Raw genomic sequence first — 26,632 nt, 5'->3', positions numbered from 1 at the left:
GACGCTTACTCCTTGGAAGGAAAGTTATGACCAACCTAGACAGCATATTCAAAAGCAGAGACATTACTTTGCCATCAAAGGTCCATCTAGTCAAGGCAATGGCTTTTCCAATAGTCATGTATGGATGTGAGAGTTGGACTATAAAGAAAGCTGAGCGCCAAAGAATTGATGCTTTTGAACTGTGGTGTTGGAGAAGACTCTTGAGAGTCCCTTGGACTGCAAGGAGATCAAACCAGTTTATCCTCAAGGAAATCAGTCCTGAATATTCATTGGAAGGACTGAGGCTGAAGCTGAAACTCCAATACTTTGGCCATCTGATGTGAAGAACTGACTCATTGGAAAAGACCCTGATGCTAGGAAAGATTGAAGGCGGGAGTAGAAGGGTACAACAGAGGATGAAATGGTTGGATGGCATGACCGACTCAATGGACATGAGTTTGAGTAAACTCTGGATGTTGGTGATGGACAGGGAGGCCAGTTGTGTTGCAGTCCATGGAGTCCCAAAGAGTCGGACACGATTGAGTGACTGAACCGAACTGCTTTTTAAAGAAAATTTTTAATTAGAAGACAAATAATGATAAGTTTTAGGTTAACATTTTTGGCTCATGATAATTATTAAAATAATTAGTCTTCCATTTGTTTCTTTTTCTTTACATTAAATTCTTTCAGATACAAATTTATGGTGAGTTTTTTCCTAAGTGGTTGTATCAGTTTTTATCGTTGTGTGACAAATTGTCACAAACTTAGTGGCCTGAAGCAATACCCATGGTTGGTCCACATTTCTATAGGTCAGAAGTCTTGGTGAACTCGGCTGGGTTCTGCTTAGATTCTTACGAAAGCTAAATCAAGGTATTGGCCTGGCTGGGCTCTTAGCTAGATATTCTAGGGACAGTTCATTTCCAAACTCTGTCATATTGTTGGTGGAATATAGTTTCTTACAGCCGTAGTACCAAAGTCTCTCTTTACTGGCTATCAGCGGAGGATGTCTTTCAGCTCTTTAAGGCCCCTTGTATTCCTTCTCACATGACACCTCCTTCTTCGAACCACAGGTTCAGTCCTTATGCTTCACATCTTTTTCACAACCCTTTCTAGCATCAGTAGGAGAAAACTCTCTGCTTTTGAAGGATGCCTGCTTAGGTTAGGCTCACCTGGATAATTTCCCTTTTTCATGACATAAACACAGGAATGGCATCAGGGATCAAAAGTTGTGGGGACAGTCTTCTAATTTTGTGTACCACAGGTGCTCAGAAAATACTTGACAAACCATTTACAAATTGCCTTTATATATACAGTTATGTAACTAAACATTATAAATAATAAGATTATTTTTCTTTTCAGGACAATTCTACTCTTTTTGAAACTTATGATGTTGAACTCATTAAAAAAGATGGACAAAGTCTTGGGATTAGAATTGTTGGTTATGTTGGAACATCTCAGACAGGTAAAATGAATCATCTCTGTTTTATATTTGGAAATAATTGTAAAGGATGTTAAAGTTTCTAGACAATAAAATTAAATATCTGCAGATTTTAATTTAAACATTGAACAATAAAACCACGAATCTGTAATAGCAACTAGTTACAAAAGATGATTAGAGAATCACAGTTTTATCTCAGTAGTTTTATAGCTGGCTCAATAGTCATTAACAAAAGAATTTAATTATCCAACACAATGTATAATGTTTGAATTATACCTCTCTTGTTTCTAAGATATATATTTTGAATATTGTCAATGTTACATATTATGGCATTTTATATGTGATAAAGTAAAATGATTACTGTGTGTATTTCATATTGTGAATGTCAGAAAGTATTACTATTATGTTTAATCATCAAAAGAAGACAAAATGAACACTTTAATTAGAATTATTTTTCTTTATATAAAGGGAATACTTGTAAGAGTAAGTGCATGCAAGAATAAGTGCCCAAGTATCTCTGAATAATACTCCTTGAACCCCTTCATGCAAAGCTCTGGTAACTTTCACTGTAACCGTTATCCTGTTATGATAAGAAATAACTGTAAAAAGGAAAAATAAATCTTTTTCACAAATATTTGCTTGTAAGATGAAAAGTTAGAGTTATGAAATGTTCTAGTGTTTCATATATACGGAATTTAGAAAGATGGTAACGATGGCCCTATATGCAGGGCAGAAGAAGAGACGCAGAAGTACAGAACAGACTTTTGAACTCTGTGGGAGAAGGTGAGGGTGGGATGTTTCAAAAGAACAGCATGTATATTATCTGTGGTGAAACAGACCACCAGCCCAGGTGGGAGGCATGAGTCAAGTGCTCGGGCCTGTTGGGCTGGGAAGATCCAGAGGAATCGGGTGGAGAGGGAGGTGGGATGGGAGACCGGGATGGGGAATACGTGTAACTCTATGGCTGATTTACATCAATGTATGACAAAACCCACTGAAAAAGAAAAAAAAAAATAATCAAAAAAAAAAAAAAAGAAAAAAAAAAATCCAAAAAAAAAAAAAAAAAGAAATGTTCTAGTGTTTTAAAAATTGCAAGGTTAGAGAGTTAATTTTTTAAAGTTATTATTTTGCATTTTGCAGCAGGTGGGAAAGATTATAAGTGCTAATATATTCAGAGTCCTGAATGAAATTCATGTCAGACCACCTCGTGCTATTTTAGCCTAATGAAATAGCTGCTTTTAGACCTGTAGATTTTTCTGAGTGCCACCATTTTTAGGTTTATAATTTAAATGAGTTCTAAAAGAGCTAAGTATGGATTATATAATAATGTTGCCCAAAAAACCCTGTATTGAGTAGCTCTTAATATGCTGTCCAGTTAGAGAAATCATGGCTAAGTTCCTAAACTTGTGGTTTAGGAAGCTTTATTGCATTAAGTTTTCAAGTTGTAAACCTAGCAATATACTTACGGAGTAAAATGAAGTGAGTAGCTGATAGATAATTGAGAAAAATTGATGTTTATGTTACCAAATGAAGAAAAGAAACATTTTACTTTACCCTAAAAAGAAGCTTTTGGGACTTGAGCAGGGACTGGAGAAGTAGCATTGAATCCAAAAACTAGAATATTCTATAACTCAGTATGCTTTTTAATGTGCAGTCTTTCAAAATAATTTTTGCTTTATTCTTTGGAACTTTTGAGCAGTTGGTTTGTCTCATTTCAGAGGCAGTAGAAAAATGAATATAAGAAATGTCTGTTTAGGGAGACAAATGTGTAAATAACTCTCAGTTGTTTGAGGATAAATGAAATATATGTTTTAGCAGAGATACAAATAAACTCATCATATGGCAAATGAAAAACTCATTCTGACAGAGGGAAATGGAGAATTCACAAAGAAGGAGATATGTGTACTAAACATGGTAAGGGAGAAGGATTTTGATAGAGGGAATGAGATCAACAGGAAGAAAAAAAATGAGAAAAGGGATACAATCGTGAAAATACTTGGAGCTTTGGTGGAACATCATGAGTCTCGTGTGTCTAGACTTCTGTCTTATTGGAGCGGATGGTAGTTGGACGTCGAAGTAAAAAAAAAAAAGTTTGGGGCAAATTATGGAAGTCCCTGAATGTGATTCTATCAGATTTGCATTTTATTACGTAGGCTGTAGGAATCCATTGGTGTTTATATTCCCTCTATAGGCAATATTTTAAGTTCATATGAAATTAAGTTGAAAGTATAAAATCATCTAGAGCTATGGTCTTTCTTTTTCTAGCTTCTCTTCCAACCCCTTTCCATAGGCATGTATACTTTTTATATAGTTGTAATTTTTATATATATATATATATATATATATATATATATATAAAATGAGATCTAAAGATAGATGGATAGAAAGATAGATAGAAGCTAATGTGAGTAGTCAACTAAATATAGGCAGGAAGAGCTACTAGGACCCTCTTGTCTTCATGCTGGTAAGTAATGATGAAGGCTTATGCCAGGTCACCAGTGAGAAGGGAGAAAGACTAAGAGAAGGTAAGACTTAATCTGAGCTCTCCTAAATTCCAGCTGATGTTGGAGTGCATTTCATCAAGGTTCCATTACTGATTATTTTTCCAAAAATAGGTATCAGTCAAATCATTTCAAATTCGAGTCACTTGTGATGGTGACAGTTTGAAATAATCCATCAGTTTCTCTGCTTGTGTTCAGAACAGCATTTATCAAGCCTCCAGTGAGCCCCTTTAGCTAATTAACCTCTTGATATGAATTTTGCAATCAAGGCCTAATTAGAGCTTTTTTCCATATGTTTTGTGCATCTTAGGAGAAGCTTCAGGGATTTATGTGAAAAGCATAATACCTGGCAGTGCTGCATATCACAATGGTCAGATTCAAGTGAATGACCAGATAGTTGCTGTAAGTAACTGCCCTCTGTTATGGGATTGAATCAAGTTGAGGGAGGGGGGAGTTATCATTATTATAATATATATGCAATGGAAATGGCTTAATATAGTTTTATAATGTTTTAAAAAATTAAGTTTGTACAGTGGAATCTTATCAATTTGGACTCTCATGGTCCTTAACTTTTTTAATTAAAAACTTTTAAAAAATTTAAGTATAAGGTGATTTGCAGTGTTGTGCCAATCTCTGCTGTATAGCAAAGTGACTCAGTTTTACACATATATACTTTCTTTTTTAATATTTTTTTCCATTATGGTTTATCCCATGAAATTGGATATTGTTTTCTATATTATACAGTAGTTATTTATACCTTCTAATTTTTTTTAACTGCCTGTGAAGAAAGGAGTCATTAATGGTTTTGGTTGAAAAAAAGTACTATATACATATGTATGTTATATAATATGCATACACATATATTTGAAAGATGCTCTAACATTCTCCTAGAAAACACTTTTCAAGCACCTCTTTGTGTTCTTTAAATTCATCAATTTTATATGCAATTAATAGGCCATTTATCTCTTTGTGAAAGTAGTTTTTCTATTTACAGTGATTTTTTAAAAAAATCATTTTTGATTGAAGGATAATTGCTTTAGAATATTATGTTGGTTTCTGCCATACACATGAATCAGCCATAGGTCATTCTTGCATAGTAATTTTGAGTATATACAGAATTGAGATATTCTATGTGTTTGAGAATATAGTCATTGCCTTTCATCAATTGAGATTGGTATTTCCTCCATTTAGTAGAAATTAGTTTATTTACAGTTTATTTTCATAATAATTTTGAAGCAGGTACACACACATTTAATTTAGTGATTCAATCAGAAACAAATGTTGGTATAATTTGAATGTTTGTCCTTCAAGTCCATCTAAGGAAGCCCCTTTCATGACCCTTGGCTTTCCAGTATTGGCTTGGGAAATGTTGCTGGAATTGACCATTTGGAGACTGGTGATAAAACTTTGGAGAAAATATTAGAGAAAAAGTTAAGCAGTGGTTTGACTAGCATGAACAAGATTGAGTGAGGAGGCCTCCTAGTTCTGTTGGACTTAAGAGTGTGATTCCCTGGACCCAGCAAAGGAATGAAGTTTCCAGAGCCCTGAAGACAAAATATGGACTCATTTTCCACTCTACCTTCATTGGCTGAGCAGCTGCTAAGAACAAAGATTGCATCTCCTGATTCCTGGCAAGCAAATGCAACTTTGCCCCACAGATTGACTGCTTCTCTGAGGTGCCCACCTGTACATCTGGGGAGAAACTTCAGGAACAAGGTGAGGAGCAGCAGTCCTTCAATGAGACTGGTGAGATTCCAGGAAAAAATTCTGTCATGAAGGAGGCAGTGGGTCAGGTAGAGGAAGTGGCTGTTAAGATGACTAGGAAACTGGAGAGACAGAAGAAATGCTTGAAGAAGGAAAAGAGAGGGCCGGCTACAGTTGCCCTGGCATCTTTAGAGAGCAGTATTATCCCCCAGGAGTGTGAGGAGGCAAGAGAAAGACCCAAAAAGAAGAAAAACGAAGAGCACCAGGAGGCTCTCAGAAGAATGGGATGGAAGACCCATCTGTCTCCTTCTCCAAACCCAAGAAGAAGAAATCTTTTTTCCAAGGAGGAGCTGGTTCGTAGTGATCTTGAAGAAACAGCTGGCAGTAGAAGTCTTTCCAAGAGGAAGAAAACTTTCACCAAATAAGAACCAGTTAGTGACCCCAAAGAGTCAGGAAACAAGAGAGTCCCAAGGAAAAGAAATTGTCTTCCAAGGAGGAACCATTCAGCAGTGGACCTGAAGAGGTTACTGCCAGCAAGAGCAGTGACTCCAAGCAAAAGCAAAAGCTCAGAAAGATCCCCCAGGAAAATCAGAATGGACATCTCCCTAGTGGGGCAAAACTTGCAGAGATATTTCACAACCCATTGTCTAGAGCCCAGTAAAAACAAAAACATAACAAACCCCTTCCAAAACAAAAAGAATGTATGACTGGACTTGACTGAGATTAGTAAATGCCTTCTTTCACATGCTTTTTCAAAATACTGAAAAACCTAACGGAGGGAGATTAGTTCCTTCTGGAAAATGTCACACAGTGTTATATGGTACAAGGATGAAGTATTGGATGGTCTCTTCAATTTTAGTGATAATGGCTTCTATTAATACATCTTGAGAGCTGTGTATAAAAATTGACCACATTTTATGGCACTTTGAATGTTGAATAGCATCAGAGACTAAGATCTATTGCCTCTTTCAGGTTTCAGTTTGCTTTCTAGTTTCTCAGGAAGTTTGTCAGCATGTTTTACTACTAAATTTGCATTCAAAAGAAGCTAACTTGAAACCTCCGTTTAATGTATCTCTTAATGTTGTAGGTTGACGGTGTGAATATTCAGGGTTTTGCCAACCAGGATGTTGTTGAAGTGTTACGAAATGCAGGACAAGTGGTACACCTAACCCTAGTTCGAAGGAAAACATCCTTGTCTGCTTCTTTATGTGAAGGGCCCTCAGACAGAGGTAATTAATTCCACTGTCCCTCCTCCAACCTTGTAGTCTGGGTTTAGAAGAATAACTCAATTATGGATATTCTGTAAGTCTGGGAAGGAAAAACTGCCTACCTTGTGTAACCCAGTATGGAGAAGTGAATCAGCTCATTTATGCATTGAAGAAGAGTTTCCTTTGCCTATTATCGTGTGCCAGTCCAAATGTTAGAATGTGAACCCTGAAATGCATTAATCTCTGACAGCGTCTCTAAATGGAGATGGAAATCATTTTCCCCAAAAGCTTCCAAATTTCATTTATTACTTGCATTTGAATAGTCAAGCTTTGCCAACCTTTGTTTCAGAGACTCTCATTTGTCTAATGCTTTGACATTTTGCAGACTTCAGGTTTCATATTACTTCTAATATTTGATTCTAATATTTCTTGATTTACTCTGTGAACTATAGCAAGAGAAAATAAAACATGGATTTCTGTCAAGGACATTTTGATTTATAAAATGACACTGTTATTTTGATTATAAGAATAGTAGATTTGGAGAAGGAAATGGCAACCCACTCCAGTATTCTTGCCTGGAAAAGTCTGTGGACAGAGGAGCCTGGTGAGCTGCAGTCCATGGGATTACATGACTGAGCATGTGTGCACGAGGGTGGAGGAAGATGGGTTGGTAGCAATAAAGTGGTAGAACTAAAAAAGAAAAAAAGAATCGTAGATTTATGGAACAAATATGAAATTCTATGCTTGCCAACTTTTAATTGTCAACTTACAGATAGATTAACAAATTTGGTAATTATAGGAACATATACAATTTAAGTTGAATGACTACTTACATAACTAGTGAAATAGTTAAATTTGAATTTGTCAGAAGTTGAGTACATTTTTTTTCTCATTCTCTGAAGATGTATTATTATATCCTGGAAACTTTTGCTTTCAACTGATATTGAATTATATTGATATTTACATTGGAATTTTTAAAGTTTTATATGATAGTGGAAATTTTGCTGCTGAAAGATAGATGCCCTGTCAACTGCACTGTGTGTGTGAAATTTAGAATTGGTTAAATAATACAAATTGTACATATGCTATATTGACCTTAAAAGGTTTGCATAAATATTTATACCAATATAATAGTTTTGAGCAGCTCTGATAGAACCCTTGGCTTTAGTCTGCTGTATCAAATGAACTGTGTCATCTATGAATCAGCAATCCTTTACTGGGCATGGCTACATTTTAAATTTACATTGGGATAGGTTTTGACCCTAAATCTGCACTTCTTCCATGGTTTGGGTGTCCTTCCTATGTGTTTCATGCCCTTTAGTGCCCTTTGAAGAGCACTTTGCTGGAGCATTTATCATACTACATCGTGGTCACCTGTTTTGTGTTCGGCCACTGTAATGTGGGGGAGTGGTTCTGTCTCTATCCACTGTCCCGTCTAACACATCTCTGTGTGCCTTCTTTATAGGTAGCAGTTAAGTCTATTTTACTGAAACGGACTGCACGGCTCTAGCTCTTGAGTGATACCTTCCCCTGGCATTCAAAAATCTTACCTTTTCTCCTCTGAACTCTTTTTATTTGCATACCTTGGGCATACTTATTTGTATATCAGTTTGCATACGATTTGTAACACACAAACAGTCGTGGATTGCTTTGTACTGTGTACCCTGCCTACTGTGGAACTCTTCTCCCCAGGCTACATCGGCAGCGTCTGGCTGGCATTTGTTTTACTGGCACTGGGCTGTACAATTAGTGTGTGTTAAAAGATGAATGTTCTAAAAATCCTATGGGACTCCCTTGGTGGCGCAGTGGTTAGGAATCTGCTTGCCAATACAGGAGATACAGGTTCGATCCTTGGACCAGGAAGATTCCACATGCTGTGGAGCAGCTAAGCCCATGTGCCCTGGAGCCACGCTCTGCAATGACTGAGCCCACATGCTAAAATGACTGAAGCCCGAGTGCCTAGGGCCTGTGCTCCTCAACAAGAGAAGCTACCACAATGTACCACAATGAAGAGTAGCCCCTGTTCATCACAACTAGAGAAAGCCTGCATGCAGCAACAAAGATCCAGTGCAACAAAATAAATAAATAAATAAAATTTTTTTAAAAAGTGTGGTTTAAAATGTCATATTAAGATCTTAAGGTCATATTAAGTTTCATATAGAAACTTTTAACTTATTTTTTTAACTTTTTATTGTAAAAATGTTTGAACACACAGGAAAATTGAAAAATGATATGAAAAATAACTGCAGAATCCATCATTTAGATTTTAGCAGTTAACTTAGCCATGTTTGCTTTATCTATTTAGCTTTCTTTGAATCACTTAAGGGTGAGTTGTAGATATCATCAGTCCTACATACTTCAGGTTACAGCTTCTAAAAATAGCCATGATATCATTATCCAGAGAAAATTAATAGTAATTACCTAATATCAAACACCTAACACATAGTTAAATTTTCCAAATTGCTCCCAAACGTTTTTTGTAACTCCTTTTTCCACTTCCCTTACTCCTCTTGAAAACCTCATAAAATCAAGATCATTGATTTTTATGCATTTTACTCATTGCATGTATCATACTTTTTTTTTTTTTAATATAGAAGAATCCCTTGTCCCTGCCTCCATAGCATAGACTTTTTGGAGGGATTTGCCCATTTGTCACTGGAATACTACTTTCAGAATTTGATTGTTTCCTTGTGGTGTCATTTAACTTGTTACTCTATCCCCCATGTTTCTTGTGAGTTGGGAGCTAGAGCTTAAGCCTTAGATTCAAGTTCATTTTTTTTTGTTCTTATGATTTATTTACTTGTTTAGTTTTTTGGCTGTGCTGGGTCTCCACTGTTGCACGCGGGCTTTCTCTAGTTGCAGTGAGCAGGGGCTACTGTTTGTTGCAGTGTGCGGACTTCTCAAAGTGGTGGCTTCTCTTGTTGTGGAGCACGGGCTCTAGGTGCAAGGACTGCAGTAGTTGTACCACATGGGTTCAAGTAGTTTTAGATTGCCAGCTCTAGAGTACTGTATCAGTAGTTGTGACACATGGGCTTAGTTGCTCTGCTGAATGTGGAATCTTCCCAGACAAGGGATCAAACCAGCGTCCCTTGCATTGCAAGGCAGATTTGTAACCACTGGACCACTAGGGAAGCCCGAGTTCAATATTTTTGATAGGAATACTTTTTAAGTCACTTGTGGCTATTTATGCATTCAGGTCAATCAGTATGCAGGTTAAGAAGCAACAGTTAGAACTGGACGTGGAACAACAGACTGATTCCAAATCAGGAAGGGAGTATGTCAAGGTCGTACATTGTCACCCTGTTTATTTAACTTGTATGTAGAGTACATCATGCGAAATGCCAGGCTGGATGTAGCACAAGCCGGAATCAAGATTTCCGGGAGAAATATCAATAACTTCAGATATGCAGATGACACCACCCTTATGGCAGAAAGCGAAGAAGAACTAAAGGGCCTCTTGATGAAAGTGAAAGAGGAGAGTGAAAAAGTTGACTTAAAGGTCAACATTCAGAAAAGAGACATGATCATGGCTTCCGGTCTCATCATTTCATGGCAAATAGATGGGGAAACAATGGAAACAGTGAGAGACTTTTTTGGGGGGGCTCCAAAATCACTGCAGATGGTGACTGCAGCCATGAAATTAAAAGATGCCTGCTCCTTGAAAGAAAAGCTATGACCAACCTAGACAACATACTAAAATGCAGAGACATTACTTTGCCAACAAAGGTCCATCTAGTTAAAGCTATGGTTTTTCCAGTAGTCATGTATGAATGTGAGAGTTGGACTCTAAAGCAAGCTGAGCACCATAGAATTGATGCTTTTGAACTGTGGTGTTGGAGAAGACTTGAGAGTCCCTCGAACTGCAAGGAGATCCAACCAATCCATCCTAAAGGAAAACAGTTATGAATATTCATTGGAAGGACCGATGTTGAAGCTGAAGCTCCAGTAGTTTGGCCACCTGATGCAAAGAGCTGACTCATTAGAAAAGACCCTGATGCTGGGAAAGATTGAGGGCAGGAGGAGAAGGGGACGACAGAGGATGAGATGGTTGAATGGCATCACCGACTCGATGGACATGAGTTTGCACAAGCTCCGAGAGTTGGTAATGGACAGGAAAGCCTGTCCAACTCCAGGGAAGAGTTGGACATGACTGAGCAACTGAACTGACTGACTGAACTGTGGTTATTTAAAAATAAGCTAAAATGGTTTTGGCGGGCTTTAGTCCATGTGGTCACAAAGAGACATGACCATGTGAATAACACAACAAAATGGTTCTTGTACAACCTGTCCTGTGTTTGAAGTGAAGTCGCTCAGTTGTGTTCGACTCTTTGCGACCCCATCTACTGTAGCCTACCAGAATCCTCAGTCCATGGGATTTTCCAGGCAAGAGTACTGGAGTGGGTTGCCATTTAAAGAGAGACTAATTGACATGCTTGAGATTGAAAGCTTACCTTGCTCAGTATAGCTAAAAGAAAAACCTTTGCAACCAGGGGAATTTTCTCCCTTTTCCTTCTCATTCCCAAGCTTACTTATATACAGTCATTTGTTAAACTCATGATAACATCATGCCAGAACCAAGGATTGCCCAAAACAATGGAACTGGCTTCTGCTTATCTTGCTCCATGCCCGCCATAGTAGTGAGAACTATGGCCCCCAGAGTTCTCCTCCTCCCGCACTCCCCAAGGCTGTATTGTCATCCTGCTTCATCATAGACTTTACCTAGCTTTTTTCTTTTTGTTGCCTAGTTCCTTGGTGTTCACTTGTTGTTCTGTTGCTCAGTCATGTCCTACTCTTTGCAACCCCATGGACTGCAGCATGCAAGCTTCCATGTCCTTCACCATCTCCTAGAGTTTGCTCAAACTCATATCCATTGAGTCAGTGATGCCATCCAACCATCTCATCCCCTGTTGTCCCCTTCTCCTCCTGCCTTCAATCTTTCCTAGCCTCAGGGTCTTTTCTAATGAGTTGGCTCTTTGCATCAGGTGGCCTAATTCCTTCTTCTTTTCAATACTAACTACAAGTGTGTTTTCTAAAGAATTGAGCCATTATCACAAATGGCATTTTAAATAAAGGAATAAAATGTGTAAGTTACCTGAGATGTTTGTAATAAGGTTGTGAAATGAAAGAACAGAAGTGAAATAAGCTTATTTAAATATGATCTTCATCTGATAGTGATTCAAGTTAACAATTTCTATTTTAGGAACTGTGGTAGAACCACCAAAAACACCAGCCCTGTTTCTGACTGGAGCAGTGGAAACGGAAACTAATTTGGATGAAGAGGAGAAAACTGAAGAAAGAATGGAGGATCTAAAAAATGACAACACGCAAGCCTTAGAAAAACTAGGTAAGCACAAAGCATTCAATTCAAAGCAGTCAAAGTAATTTGACTTTATCATTTGTTAACCATTTTCTCTCTATAAGTTAACATAATGTGAAGACTTTTAGAGATCATTTTGAAGATATAAAATAAGATATTCTTAATATTAGCATCTTAACACTTACAGCAGTTGAGAATAAGCATATTTTTGTTTAATCACTGTTTAATTATGTTGATTTTGAATACATTTTTATTAGTAATTACATCAGCATTTTTAATTACTATATACTTTAGCTTGTGTATTAACATTGATATAGCTATCTGTATACATATAGTAATATTTCCTTTTCACCATAACAATAGTGTATACATTTTTATATATTTCACCAAATTTCTAGGTTGCTATGTATTTATTGTTTAATTTTCTTTTTAATTGATAAGTACCTGTACCTTTGGGCTTTGTTGTATGTTTCCTTTGCTACTCTAGTTGACTCGACTCTGCAAGCATTTTCAGTCACAATCTCACACAGTTCCCTGTACAGAAGCATTCAGGAAAGACTTGCCAGTTGAATGAAATAGAATGCTTAAACTTCATCCGCATCCAGAGACACTTTGACTTTTTTTTTTTTTTTTTTTAAATATTATTTTATTAGTTGGAGGCCAATCACTTTACAACATTTCAGTGGGTTTTGTCATACATTGACATGAATCAGCCATATAGTTACACGTATTCCCCATCCCGATCCCCCCTCCCACCTCCCTCCCCACCCGACTCCTCAGGGTCCTCCCAGTGCACCAGGCCCGAGCACCTGACTCATGTATCCCACCTGGGCTGGTGGTCCGTTTCACCATAGATAATATACATGCTGTTCTTTCAAAACATCCCACCCTCACGTTCTCCCCCAGAGTTCAAAAGTCTGTTCTGTACTTCTGTGTCTCTTTTTCTGTTTTGCATATAGGGTTATCGCCACCATCTATCTAAATTCCGTATATATGTGTTAGTATACTGTAATGTTCTTTATCTTTCTGGCTTACTTCACTCTGTATAATGGGCTCCAGTTTCATCCATCTCATTAGAACTGATTCAAATGAATTCTTTTTAACGGCTGAGTAGTATTCCATGGTGTATATGTGCCACAGCTTCCTTATCCATTCATCTGTTGATGGGCATCTGGGTTGCTTCCATGTCCTGGCTATTATAAACAGTGCTGCGATGAACATTGGGGTGCACGTGTCTCTTTCAGATCTGGATCCCTCAGTGTGTATGCCTAGAAGTGGTATTGCTGGGTCATATGGCAGTTCTATTTCCAGTTTTTTAAGAAATCTCCACACTGTTTTCCATAGTGGCTGTACTAGTTTGCATTCCCACCAACAGTGTAAGAGGGTTCCCTTTTCTCCACACCCTCTCCAGCATTTATTGCTTGTAGACTTTTGGATAGCAGCCATCCTGACTGGCGTGTAATGGTACCTCATTGTGGTTTTGATTTGCATTTCTCTGATGATGAGTGATGTTGAGCATCTTTTCATGTGTTTGTTAGCCATCTGTATGTCTTCTTTGGAGAAATGTCTGTTTAGTTCTTTGGCCCATTTTTTGATTGGGTCGTTTATTTTTCTGGAATTGAGCTTCAGGAGTTGCTTGTATATTTTTGAGATTAATCCTTTGCCTGTTTCCTCATTTGTTATTATTTTCTCCCAATCTGAGGGCTGTCTTTTCACCTTACTTACAGTTTCCTTTGTTGTGCAAAAGCTTTTAATTTTCATTAGGTCCCATTTGTTTATTTTTGCTTTTATTTCCAATATTCTGGGAGGTGGGTCATAGAAGATCTTGCTGTGATTTATGTCGGAGAGTGTTTTGCCTATGTTCTTCTCTAGGAGTTTTATAGTTTCTGGTCTTACATTTAGATCTTTAATCCATTTTGAGTTTATTTTTGTGTATGGTGTTAGAAAGTGTTCTAGTTTCATTCTTTTACAAGTGGTTGACCAGTTTTCCCAGCACCACTTGTTAAAGAGATTGTCTTTTTTCCATTGTATATCCTTGCCTCCTTTGTCAAAGATGAGGTGTCCATATGTTCGTGGATTTATCTCTGGGCTTTCTATTCTATTCCATTGATCTATATTTCTGTCTTTGTGCCAGTACCATACTGTCTTGATGACTGTGGCTTTGTAGTAGAGTCTGAAGTCAGGCAGGTTGATTCCTCCAGTTCCATTCTTCTTTCTCAAGAAAATGGACAACTTGGATGAAATGGACAAATTCTTAGAAAAGTATAACTTTCCAAAACTGGACCAGGAAGAAATAGAAGATCTTAACAGAGTCATCACAAGCAAGGAAATCGAAACTGTAATCAGAAATCTTCCAGCAAACAAAAGCCCAGGACCAGATGGCTTCACAGCTGAATTCTACCAAAAATTTAGAGAAGAGCTAACACCTATCTTACTCAAACTCTTCCAGAAAATTGCAGAAGAAGGTAAACTTCCAAACTCATTCTATGAGGCCACCATCACCCTAATTCCAAAACCAGACAAAGATGCCACAAAAAAAGAAAACTACAGGCCAATATCACTGATGAACATAGATGCAAAAATCCTTAACAAAATTCTAGCAAACAGAATCCAACAACATATTAAAAAAATCATACACCATGACCAAGTGGGCTTTATCCCAGGAATGCAAGGATTCTTTAATATCCGCAAATCAATCAACGTAATACACCACATTAACAAATTGAAAGATAAAAACCATATGATTATCTCAATAGATGCAGAGAAAGCCTTTGACAAAATTCAACACTCATTTATGATTAAAACTCTCCAGAAAGCAGGAATAGAAGGAACATACCTCAACATAATAAAAGCTATATATGACAAACCCACAGCAAGCATCACCCTCAATGGTGAAAAATTGAAAGCATTTCCTCTGAAATCAGGAACAAGACAAGGATGCCCACTCTCACCACTACTATTGACTTTTGACTTTGATTGTCTTCTGTCAGGAAAGAAGGGCCTGAAGGAAGGAGTAAACACTTCAAATTTTAAAACTTCATATTGTTTGGAAATTTAGGTTGTTCTTTTTGATCCAAGTAAATTGCAGTTAATTTTTGCTATTTAAATTCATGTGAGCCCAGATAGGTGTACCGTGAATTATCAAGTGAAAATCAAATACTTTCTAAAGTTAGAAATATGGGTTTTCCTGATGGTCCAGTAGTTGACTGTGCTTTCAGTGCGTGTGGCACAGGTGTGATCCCTGGTCAGTGAGCGAAGATGTCGCATGCCATGAGGCTCAGCCTAAAAGGAAAAAACACTGTAAAAAAAAAAATAATAATAATAAAGTGAGAAGTATTTTTAGAAATATCTGCTCAAAGGATCAACCTCACTTCTTTTTTTTTTTTTCGTGAGTGTATATAATTTCAGTTAGAGAGTTAGACCAAATTCTTCTTTGGTCTAAAAAACTGCTTTGAAGTTAACTCCTTTTGCTGTAAGGGCAGACCCATTTTCCCTCTTCCCTTCTAGTTTCTTTGGTTGACCTAATAATTAAATTAACATAAGATAGAGTAACACAGGAGAAACACAAGTTTTCTATGTGTAGGAGTCCCATAAAAATGTGAGCCCTCAAGGGCAAGTTGGGCAATTGAGGCTTCTGTGCTATCCTGAGCTAAGGAATGGGGTAGGGGCCTGGGCCTTCCAATGGGAGGAGTAATTTACAGGATGATAAGAAGAGCAGACATTTGAAAATTAGAAGTTTGCCCTGCTGTGCAGACAGGTTTTTCAGATTAAAAACCTGTCTCTGGTGTGATACATACAATGAAATACTGTGTGCTTATTGCTGAGTCAAGCCTGACTCTGCGATGCCATGGCTGTATCCCGCCAGGTTCCTGTCCTTGGAATTCTCCAGGCACGTGTACTGTAGTAGGTAGCCATTCCCTTCTCCATGGGATCTTCCTAAGCCAGGGATCGAACCCTGGTCTCCTGTGTTTCAGGTGGATTCTTTCCCATCTGAGCCACCAGAGAAGCCCACAGTAGAATATTACTCAGCCATTAAAAAGAATTAAATAATGCTATTTGCAGCAATGTGGATGGACCTACAGAGTGTCCTATTGAGTGAAGTAAGTCAGACAGAGAAGCAGAGATATCATATGACATCCATTATATATGGAACCTAAAAAGAAATGATACAAGTCAACTTACAAAACAGAAACAGATTCACAGACTTTGAGAATGAGCTTATGGTTGTGAGGATGGGGCTGGGGGGAAGGTTGAGGGGAAGGGATAGTTAGGGAGTTTGGGGTGGATATGTACACACTGCTATATTTAAAATGGATAACCAACAAGGACCTACTGAATATAGTACATGGAACTCTGATCAGTGTTATGTGGCAGCCTGGATGGGAAGGGAGTTTGGAAGAGGATGTGTGACTGAGTGAATTCTCTCTTCCCCTGAAACTGTCACAGCTTTGTTAATTGGCTACGTGCTTAGTGTGTGCTTCGTCACTCAGTCATGTCCAACTCTTTTTGACCCCGTGGACAGTAGCCCACCAGGCTCCTCTGAAATTTTCCAGGCAAGAGTACTGGGGTGGGTTGCCATTCCCTACCCCATAATCAACTATACCCCAATATAAAATAGACGTTTTAAAAAAAACAAACTCTAGGGGGGTCTGGTCATACAGGGCAGCCTCCACAGTATTGTGAAAAAAAAAGTTGTCTCTGGTTATAGCTCTCTTTCTGGTACAGGTTCCCTAGCTAAATTCCTTTAGGTAGTTAAGGGAGGGATGAACGTTTTTCCTGAGTCTGCTGGATCTTGGCTGCCTTTAGCTTGAAACAATCCACATTCCAAGGTGGCAATAGTTGGCATATTCTTTGTTGCCAATGAAATAATTGTGTCAGATCATCTTAATATTAATTTTTTGTGTGTGATCATTTTGTGTTGCCTAGAATTTATTGAGTTGCTGAAAGTAATCTCTTTCCTCTGGTACATAGGCCTCTGTTCTCTGACTTAAAACTCAGGACTATGATTTCATTGTATGACTGAGGTAAAAATAAACTTAAAAGAATTGTAGGTGAAATAAACATCTTATACATGTGTATAAAATTTCTTTAGATATCATGTTTTTAAGCTTACAAGTCAACCAACGCATTACAAGTTTTCTTTAAATTAGCCTACCACATAAGAAACTGGTGTCTGTGAGAAATTTAATAGAACTCTTAATGCAATTTCTTACGGAAATGTTAATAGAGTAGGCACAAAGGTGCTGAACCCACATGAAGGACATTTTGTTTTTAATAGAATCTTTAGTTAGTTATCCTCGAAATGTAATCTAGCACATCAGTTAATGCAGTTACTTTGTGGATATGCGTTTGTAAATCTAGTAATATAAGTTCTTTAGTGTTCATTAGTCTTAGTCTCTGATTTTTGAGGTTAGTCTGTTTTACTTAATGATTTGCACTATGTAATTAAGCATTATATGCATCTGAGATTAGATGTCTGCTGAAGGCTTGAAAAAGCTGATCTTGCAAGTTACGTTTGATTTTAGACAGATGGTTATATCTGTGGTAAGTGGTAAGTGTGGTAAGTGTTCTGTGACTTGTCCACTCTTGTGACACAATTGAGTTTTTCTTAAAGAGAAAAGGTGGAGGTCTGTTTATTGTCTGCTACCACTGTGGATCTAAATTGAAATTATAGTTTTAGTACTTTGATTTTTGTCTATTAGGTATTATTCAGACTGCAAACTGCATTGAACTTCTGGCTAAGGTCATATGGAGGATAAGCAGGACATTTAAAATCTGTCTTCACTTTTAAAAATCATCTGACCTATGCAAAAAAGGCAGTACTCCCCTTAAGTAAGAAAATCATAAAGGTGTGATAACCATATAGCCACAAAAGACCAAAGTAAAACCAGTTTCTGTTACATTAAAACTCATGCAACTCATTGGTTGAATTAAATCAGACAAACTTTTATATCCACCCAAGTAAAAAGCTTGATTGGGTCATGTTGGTGTGCCTTGTTGATAGTAAAGATATCTTGATAGGTTTTTACACTTCCTGTGGGTGAGTGGAAGGTACTATGCTGAAGCGATTAACATTCACCTTAAATCTTTCTTTGTCCTAACATAGCTAGCATAAAGCAAAGCCAGATGCATTTTACTTGTAAACCACAGAATGTTTGCATATAAACTATATAATTCAGATTTCATTGATAACTTATCATTTCCTCTTCCGTTTAAAATATTCCTGAACAACAGAAGCCCTATTCATAGTTTGGTCACAGCCAGTCTTTACATTTTACATGTCTTATAAGTCACCTCTGATTGCTGCTGCTGCTACTGCTAAGTCGCTTCAGTTGTGTCCGACTCTGTATGACCCCATAGACAGCAGCCCACCAGGCTCCGCCGTCCCTGGGATTCTCCAGGCAAGAATACTGGAGTGGGTTGTCATTTCCTTCTCCAATGCATGAAAGTGAAAAGTGAAAGTGAAGTTGCTCAGTCGCGTCCAACTCTTAGCGACCCCATGCACTGCAGCCCACCAGGCTCCTCCGTCCATGGAATTTTCCAGGCAAGAGTACTGGAGTGGGCTGCCATTGCCTTCTCCCACCTCAGATTAACTTTACCTAAATAGACCTAAGTTAATACACTTTCCTTTTTATTCATTTCCCTTTTACTTACTCAAACTGTGTTGTTATGGGAGAATTCAGTAGTTTAGTGGGTTTAACTCACAGTAGCTTCAACTTTTTTTTTTTTTTTAATCCAGAAAAAGCCCCAGACTCTCCAGAAAATGAGCTGAAATCCAGATGGGAAAACGTACTGGGCCCTGATTATGAAGTAATGGTATGTTAAAATCTTCTAATAAAAAACACTCATGTCTTATTCTATGTCATGCTCCTAATGCCACAGTTGAAAGAAATGGGAGACTCAAAGAATAGCCAACCTGCCTTTATTTTTTCCTCCTGTGTTTTTTTCCCTACTGGATCAATTAATTAATTTTATTTTTTCATTTTAGACTCCAAGAACAGATAAGGACTACAGACAAGCTTCAGTTACAATTAACAGACACTCAGTTCATGTTGAGACCATTTAAGTTAACAATAGGCTGAAAAATGTTAGGAGAGAGAGGACTTGCCTTTAAATTTATAACCTGTATCAGCTGCTTAAAATTGCTGGCATTTTTATGATTGCTTTTATGATCTGTTTGTTTTATTGTACACTGAAAGGGCTGTGGATATTAGTCCTATGTTTCACAAAGAATGTTACAGTTTTATGAGAAAAATGAAAGAATGATTATCAAATGTATTTGGGAGAACAGGAAGTAATTTAGGTTAGGTATAAGTTTATAGTGCCAGTGGTCCATTAGACTTCCTTTCACCTGTTATTAGATTCATTGAGTAAGGGATTGATTACATTTCCCCCAAATGAATCCACATGAAAGCAGAAAGCTGTGCTTAGAAAAGCCTCTGCAGTGCCCATTAAACGTGTTAGTAATAAAGTATTCTATTAAATTTCTATTGTTATTCACATTTTCTTACATATGTTTGCCATTAGTATTTGTTGGCTGGTTGGAGATTTTTTTTTCTATTCTAGCCACAATCTATTGTCAGACACTTTCCAGTGTCATTAACATGAGTCAAAACAGTTTATACTTTCTCTTCTTGCTAGCTTTGTACTTGCATGTTGGTCCTCATGAACTGTTGCTTCTTTGTAGATTTTGGAGCTGTTTTGTCATTAGCCTATCACCTAGTGAATGACCTTTCTACTATGTGGAGTGGTTAATATTCAAAATAGTTTGGTGTACCAGTTTTTTTAAATGGTTGGCTTTAAATGAGCTCTTTTTGGTTAAAAATTTATCCTCTTTGGGGCATCCCCAGTGGTTCAGCGGTAAAGAATCTGCCTGCAGTGCAGGAGACATAGGAGATGTGGTCTCGATCCCTAGGTCTCGACTCCAGGAAGATCCCCCGGAAGAGGAAATGTATTCAGTGAAATGTATTGAAATGTATTCACTCCAGTATTCTTGCCTAGGAAATCCCATGGACAGGAGCCTGGTGGGCTACAGTCCATTGGGTCACAAAGAGTTGGACACGACTGAACATGCACATTATCCTCTTTATAACTACCTTTCCAAATTTAATTTATCACATGATGAGGTCATAACCGAGGGGCTCGAAAGAGAAGACAGAATTTGAAGTTGGAAATTTAAAGTGACAGGGACAAGGCAATGAAAGGAGAAGCCAGGCAAGATAGATGAGTGAATGTGTACATACAAAAGTGCATACCTACTGCATGCACATGCTCTAGTGTTTCTTACTGTATTTTCTTCCAGAATCTACTTATCTGAAGTGCAGTACTTGTAGGAGATTTAGCTGAACCACTGTTTAACTTATCCCCCCTCCAGGTGCACTGTATTTTATTAACAACTTACAGATGTAAGTCATCAGTGAAATGTTTTGCTTGCAAGGAATTCACTTCTGTGGATGTCTACCACTGAAGCGCAGAACAATAGTTTTAGGCCATGATTAAAATCTTTCAGGATTCCACCATCTTCCCACCAGTCCAGGTCTTTTGTTTGTGTCCTTGCTGGCTCTTTCTCCTAGAGAAATGATTTGAGCTTGCTGTGGAAATTCAGGTGCTTCAGTTTTTCCAAACTTCTCTGATTTTAATGACCTTGCAAACTTTGTTTCAAGGCCTAGGTTTAGAAATAAAAGTGACCATAGTCTTGGTTTTGTGAAAAGAATAAAATTTTTATGGTTTTAATATAATGGAGTATTAAATTAAAATTTTAGGCATCATAGATTTTTAAAAATAGTACATATATTTGCCCATCAGCTTCTAGTTCAACTTTTGAATCATTTATGAAAAAAGACTATTGGGGAGAACAATGTCAAAAAAGCAAATATTATCTGAGATTTTATATTGTGTGTTATGGATTTTAGAAACATAGAAAAAAGATTAGATGGAGTTATCAATATATAGGTTTTATACAGATTTTTTTCAGAAAGCCTAGGAAGAAATAAAGTTATGCTTTTACAAATATTGACAGTATCTTTTCTTGTGAATTTAGGTTGCCACTTTGGATACACAGATTGCTGATGATGCTGAATTACAGAAATATTCAAAGGTAAGCACATTGTTTAAACCATTGTCAGTTTTTTGTTGCTTGAAGAACTTTCTCTAAATTGTTGTCAAAGTAACTAGATTAATGCTGTGACCTAAACTTTTCAGATTTTAATTTTAGAGGTTTTCTGGAAATGTAGTAGGTTCTGACTGGTATAAAATGTGATAGTTAGATATGCCTGGGAAGAACGTAGGCCACTTCAGATGCTAAAATTCCAGGCTTGACTGCTTTGCCTACCTTAAAGGTAGTATTCAGAGCAGGTTTTGCAGAGTGTGTTAGTTTTTCAGATATTATAAGTCCTTTTAAATTGTTTCCTGGACTTCCCTGGTGGTCCAGTGGTTAAGAATCTACCTGCCAATGTAGGGGATATGGGTTTGATTCCTGGTCTGGGAAGATTCCACATGCTGGCAGATCAACGAAGCCCGTTTACTACAACTACTGACCCTAACAAATATTCAGTTAGTCTGAATATTTGATACGCCAACTACAGAAGGCTTAAGGTGATGTTATCTCTGTCCAAAGGAGTCACTGTTTCTTCTATTAAGGAGATGCTGTGCGTGGGGGGGTGGGGGGGGTGGGGGGCGGTGTGCAGTGAGGCAGAGGTACGGTGCAGGTAAGGTTTAGACTCTCTTGGGTTGCCTTTGCTCCCAACACATGACCTTTCAAGTATTCCATTGAGTCTGAGGTATTTATCAGTCCCCGCTCCCTGGTGGAACCTGGGAACTCCAAGTCTCCCTCAGTACTTTGGGATTGTAGAAATCTGCTTAGCTCTTCAGGGGTTTCCTGATTAGCCTTCAGCTTCCTTGCTGTTAGGACTTGAGGTGTCCTTGGAGGAAACCATGCCCTCGCTCAGACTCAGTTCATCATGTAGTTCAGCTTTAGTTGTTCTTAACATATTCCAAGCTGTAAGACCTCATCTCATCATTTTCTATTCTAAGGAAAAAATATAGTGACCACACTTTTTACATCTTAAAGAATGTCATTTTCTTTCTCCAGGCAGAACATGTTCTCTCTCCTCTTCATCCCTACTTCTTTGCCACCAGTCTACTTATCTTCTTCCTGATCAGCTATGCATTATATCTGTTTGCACTGAGTTACTCTGGTAGAATGGTGCGGAAAGGTTTTGAGTAGAACAGATGTTCAGAACCAACTCACCAGTACATTCAGCTATTCATTTGTTCATTCATCAAGTATTTATTGATATCAACTCAGTGCCAAGTCCTCCACTGGGTCTGGGATTTCAGAAGAGAACAGGAATGAAAAAAAAAAAAAAAATCCCTGCCCTGTAGAACTTATATTTTAGTAGGGGGGGATAGAAAATAAGTAATAAATTATATTGTATAGATGATATGTGCCAAGCAGGAAAGATGAATAAAGAATTGAGGAGAGAATGTGGGTTTGCAATTTTAGATAGGTTGATCAGGAAAAGCCTCATTAAGAAGGTAACATTTGAGGAAATACTTTGGGGATGAAATAAGCAGCCTAATTTTTCTTCTGTATAATACAAACAATAAAATCTACATTGTAGAAGGTTACATATAAGTATATTTAATATATGCCCCAGTTAGTATAGCTCAGTGCCGATACATAAGAACCATTCCATAAATGATAGTTCTGTTTCCCAGTTGTATGCTTCTAGTACTTTTAACCTGTGACCTATTAAGTTCTCCTTTAAAAAAAAAAAAAGCTGTTTTAAAATATTTACTTGAAATTGGAGTAGTAAAGAATCCACCTGCCAATGCAGGAGATGCAGGTTCGATCATCCCTGGGTTGGGAAGGTCCTCTAGAGGAGGAAATGGCAACCTATTCCAGTATTCTTGCCTGGAAAGTTCCATGGGCAGAGGAGCCTGGTGGTGGACTATAGTCCAAGGAATTTCAAATAGTTGGACACGATAATGTATGCACACACTAGATTATAGCAAAAACTTTGTTTTTTAATTTTTTTGCACTAGAAGAATTACACTATTAATCCTTAATAGTGCAATCCTTAATTGCACTATTCTTTTTTTCATATTTTGTTGTTACCTGTATATGTTTACATACTTGTAGTTGGTATACTCATTCTTTTGTATGATATATGTGGTAGAGAAGGGATGTGTGCTTTTTTTAATGTAACATTATCACGTTTACTTTTTTAAACATTGATTTCTTTATTAAATGTCCACAGATTATTTTAATGAGCTATTATTTTAAAAATCCTCTTAAAATTGGAAGTTTGGTTCTTGATGTAGTAGTTTCTACTTTCTCTCTGCAATATGTAAAGAAAACTGGCCTGTCTAAACCCATTTCACACACAAGGATCCTAAAGTTTGCATAGGTTGAATGAGTCACCTCAGATTATACAACTGGATAATAGAGTAGCAGAGGCAGCTTGCAGCTTAGAGAGCATTTTTTTCATTCCTGTAATATTTACAGAGCTCCTACTTCACACCAGACACTGCAGTCAACTGTGGGGAGCAGAATACAAAGGGTCCTCTCTCTCCTGGAGCCTGGGTTCTGGGCTAGGTTTGCTGTGCTGTTTAGTCGCTCAGTCATGTCCGACTCTTTGCGACCCCATGGGCTGTAGCCCGCCAGGCTCTTATGTTCATGGGGATTCTCCAGGCAAGAATACTGGAGTGGGTTGCCATGCCCTCCTCTGGGGGGTCTTCCCAACCCAGGGATGGAACCCAGGTCTCCTGCATGGCAGGCAGATTCTTTACCATCTGAGCCACCAGAGAAGCCCAAGAATACTGGAGAGGGCAGCCTATCCCTTCTCCAGAGTATTTTCCCGACCCAGGAATCAAACCAGGGTCTCCTGCGTTGCAGGGGGGTTCCTTACCAACTGAGCTACCAGGGGAGCCCTCGGTTTGGTTTGGGTCATGATAATAAACAAGTGTAACCTGAGAAGATAGCTATAAATTGTAAAAGTGATGCAAGGTAGTGATTGTAAGAAGTCATGATGATTTAAGAAGCATAAACAGAATGATGAAAGCAAGTACAGTTGGGAAAGAGTTGGCCTATGGGGGGAATGGAAGTTGTTTTGGAGTGTCCAAGTCCAACTAAATGAGCAGTAGGATGTTTTTAGGTGAGGAAGACCAGGTAGGTACTCCAGGGCCTTGAGATCCACACTGATAAGCCTGGGCTTTATTCTCAGTGCCGGGTGACACCAGTGGAACGTTCTAAGCAAGTTAGTATCATGCTCTGAGATCAAGGCTGTAGGTTTTTCCTCTGTCTTGTTAGCTTTCTGATTAGGAAAATCATGTTTCATGACTATTGCTGGTGTTTCTAATTGTTTATCTGGCTTTAGTTGGTCACTCTGGTAACCACTTCATAGCCGGAAGGAATTGTTTTAAGGGATGCAGATTCAAGAAGCATCTCCCTTTGTGACGGGCCAGCGTTAACAGAGAAGATTTTCTTGTGAGGTGAATGGAGTTGTAGGGAGAGAGGTGAAAGCACTTTATAGTGGTTTGAGCATTAGCTGAACTGCTTCTAGGAATCTGTTAATCATGACACAAGAACAGTTTTCCCGCATCTGGGGAGACTTGCACTTTTAGGGATGGCTTTCTTGGCAAGTGTTTACTGTTAAGATAATCACAGAGCTATGAGGGAGAAGCATTATGCACATGTCAGTGACCTTTCTGCCGGCCATCAATTGTAATACAAAGTGAGCATTAGTAATTAGTGATATCCCTGGTGTGGGCAACAAAAAGACCAGGCCCTGTTCTCTGGCTTTGACAAGACAGACTGACAAATTTCACTTTGTTTCCTTCCTAAATTACTTTCTCGGAGCCAGAGGGCATTAAGATGTGAGTTTGCTCCTCACTCTGCTTGAGCAAGTAGAATTGTGAAGACAGTGGAATGTACTGGGCCCCCACTCAACCACCAGGGGTAGTGCTTTGCTTTAAAGACATTTCTCCAGAATAACTCTTTTGGTTAGCATCTATTTCCTTCTTTCCATTTTTAGTATGCGGAAACTGTCAGGTACGTGAAGTGACTTGCCCAGGATCATACACAGCTTTTGCTCTTCAGTCGCTCAGTCATGTCCACTGGGGTCCTTGGACCCCATGGACTGCAGTATGCCAGGCTTCACTGTCCTTCACCATCCCCTGGAGCTTGCTCAAACTCATGGCCATTGAGTCAGTGATGCCATCCAACTATCTCATCCTCTGTCCTCCCCTTCTCTTCCCGTGTTCTATCTTTTCCAGCATCAGGGTCTTTTCCAGTGAATTGGCTCTTCATGTTAGGTGGCCAAAGTACTGCAACTTTATCATCAGTCCTTCTAATGAATATTCAGGATTGATTTCCTTTAGGATTGACTGGTTTGATCTCCTTACAGTCCAAGGGACTCTCAAGAGTCTTTTCCAACCCCACAGTTTGAAAACATCAGTTCTTCGGGACTTGGCTTTCTTTATGGTCCAACTCTCACATCCATACATGACTATTGGAAAAACCATAGCTTTGACTAGATGGACCTTTGTCAGCAATGTCTCTGCTTTTAATATGCTGTCTAGGTTTGTCATAGCTTTTCTTTCAAGGAGCAAGCATCTTTTAATTTCATGGCTGCAGTCACCATTTGCAGTGATTTTGGAGCCCAGGAATATAAAGTCTCTCACTGTTTCCATTGTTTCCCCATGTAAGTGATGGGACCAGATACCATGATCTTGGTTTTTTGGATGTTGAGTTTTAAGCTAGTAAGTGGCAAAATTTAGAAAACAAATCAGGAGTTATCTGGCTCCTGAGTCTGTGCCATTCTTTATGCTTTTCCGTTTGAGTAGATAATATATGGACAAAACATAAAATCTAAAAGTTTCAGAAGCAAGTACTGCAAAATATGTTTCCCACCCATCCCAGTCCGCTTGTTCTCCACAGAGGCAACCAGCCACTGTTACCAATTCTTAAGTATGTATTTATATTCTTAAGTATATAATTTTCTGGCCTCTTTTTGAGTGAATAACACAAGATACAGAATCAAATAACTGTAGTGACAATGGTTATCTAGTAGGGCAGGTGGCCTATCAGAAACATCAGAGGAGCTTTTTCAAAATAGGCATGCCCGATTTTGTTCCTCCTGACTAACATTCTTATTTTGTAGGTTTGGGGTGAGGTCCCTAAGGGGAACTGTGATTCCTTCCTTGCCTTACTTCATTGAGAATTATTATTCAGGTTTTGCTAGGATGCCTTATGTGTACAGTTGACCCTTGAACAACATGGGTGTGAACTGCATGGGTGCACTTACACGCAGAATTTTTTAACAGTACATACTATAGTACTATAGTCTTCCTGGGTGGTGCTAGTAGTGAAGAACCCGCTTGCCAATGTAAGAGATATAAGAGACACGGGTTTGAGCTCTGGGTTGGGAAGATCTTTTGGAGCAGAACTTGGTAACCCACTCCAATATTCTTGCCTGAAGAA

General features: G+C 38.2%; 1 protein-coding gene across 6 annotated transcripts in view; it reads left to right on the top strand.

Moving 5' to 3' along the window:
• Positions 1 to 26,632, top strand: part of PATJ (PATJ crumbs cell polarity complex component) — a 358,862-nt gene that overhangs the window by 36,232 nt on the left and 295,998 nt on the right. For all 6 annotated transcript variants that reach the window (XM_065911864.1, XM_065911863.1, XM_065911866.1 and 3 more), the window contains exons 9-14: positions 1,339 to 1,441; positions 4,229 to 4,320; positions 6,710 to 6,851; positions 12,031 to 12,174; positions 18,887 to 18,963; positions 21,188 to 21,244. In XM_065911864.1, the coding sequence (XP_065767936.1) occupies positions 1,339 to 1,441; positions 4,229 to 4,320; positions 6,710 to 6,851; positions 12,031 to 12,174; positions 18,887 to 18,963; positions 21,188 to 21,244 (615 nt within the window). The remainder of the gene's footprint in view (positions 1 to 1,338; positions 1,442 to 4,228; positions 4,321 to 6,709; positions 6,852 to 12,030; positions 12,175 to 18,886; positions 18,964 to 21,187; positions 21,245 to 26,632) is intronic.

The sequence above is a fragment of the Muntiacus reevesi genome, chromosome 1 (genome assembly GCF_963930625.1).
Source record: "Muntiacus reevesi chromosome 1, mMunRee1.1, whole genome shotgun sequence".
In the NCBI taxonomy this organism is placed as follows: domain Eukaryota; kingdom Metazoa; phylum Chordata; class Mammalia; order Artiodactyla; family Cervidae; genus Muntiacus; species Muntiacus reevesi.
The sequence above is the reverse complement of the archived record's forward strand: the minus strand, read 5'-3'. Positions and strand labels throughout refer to the sequence as shown.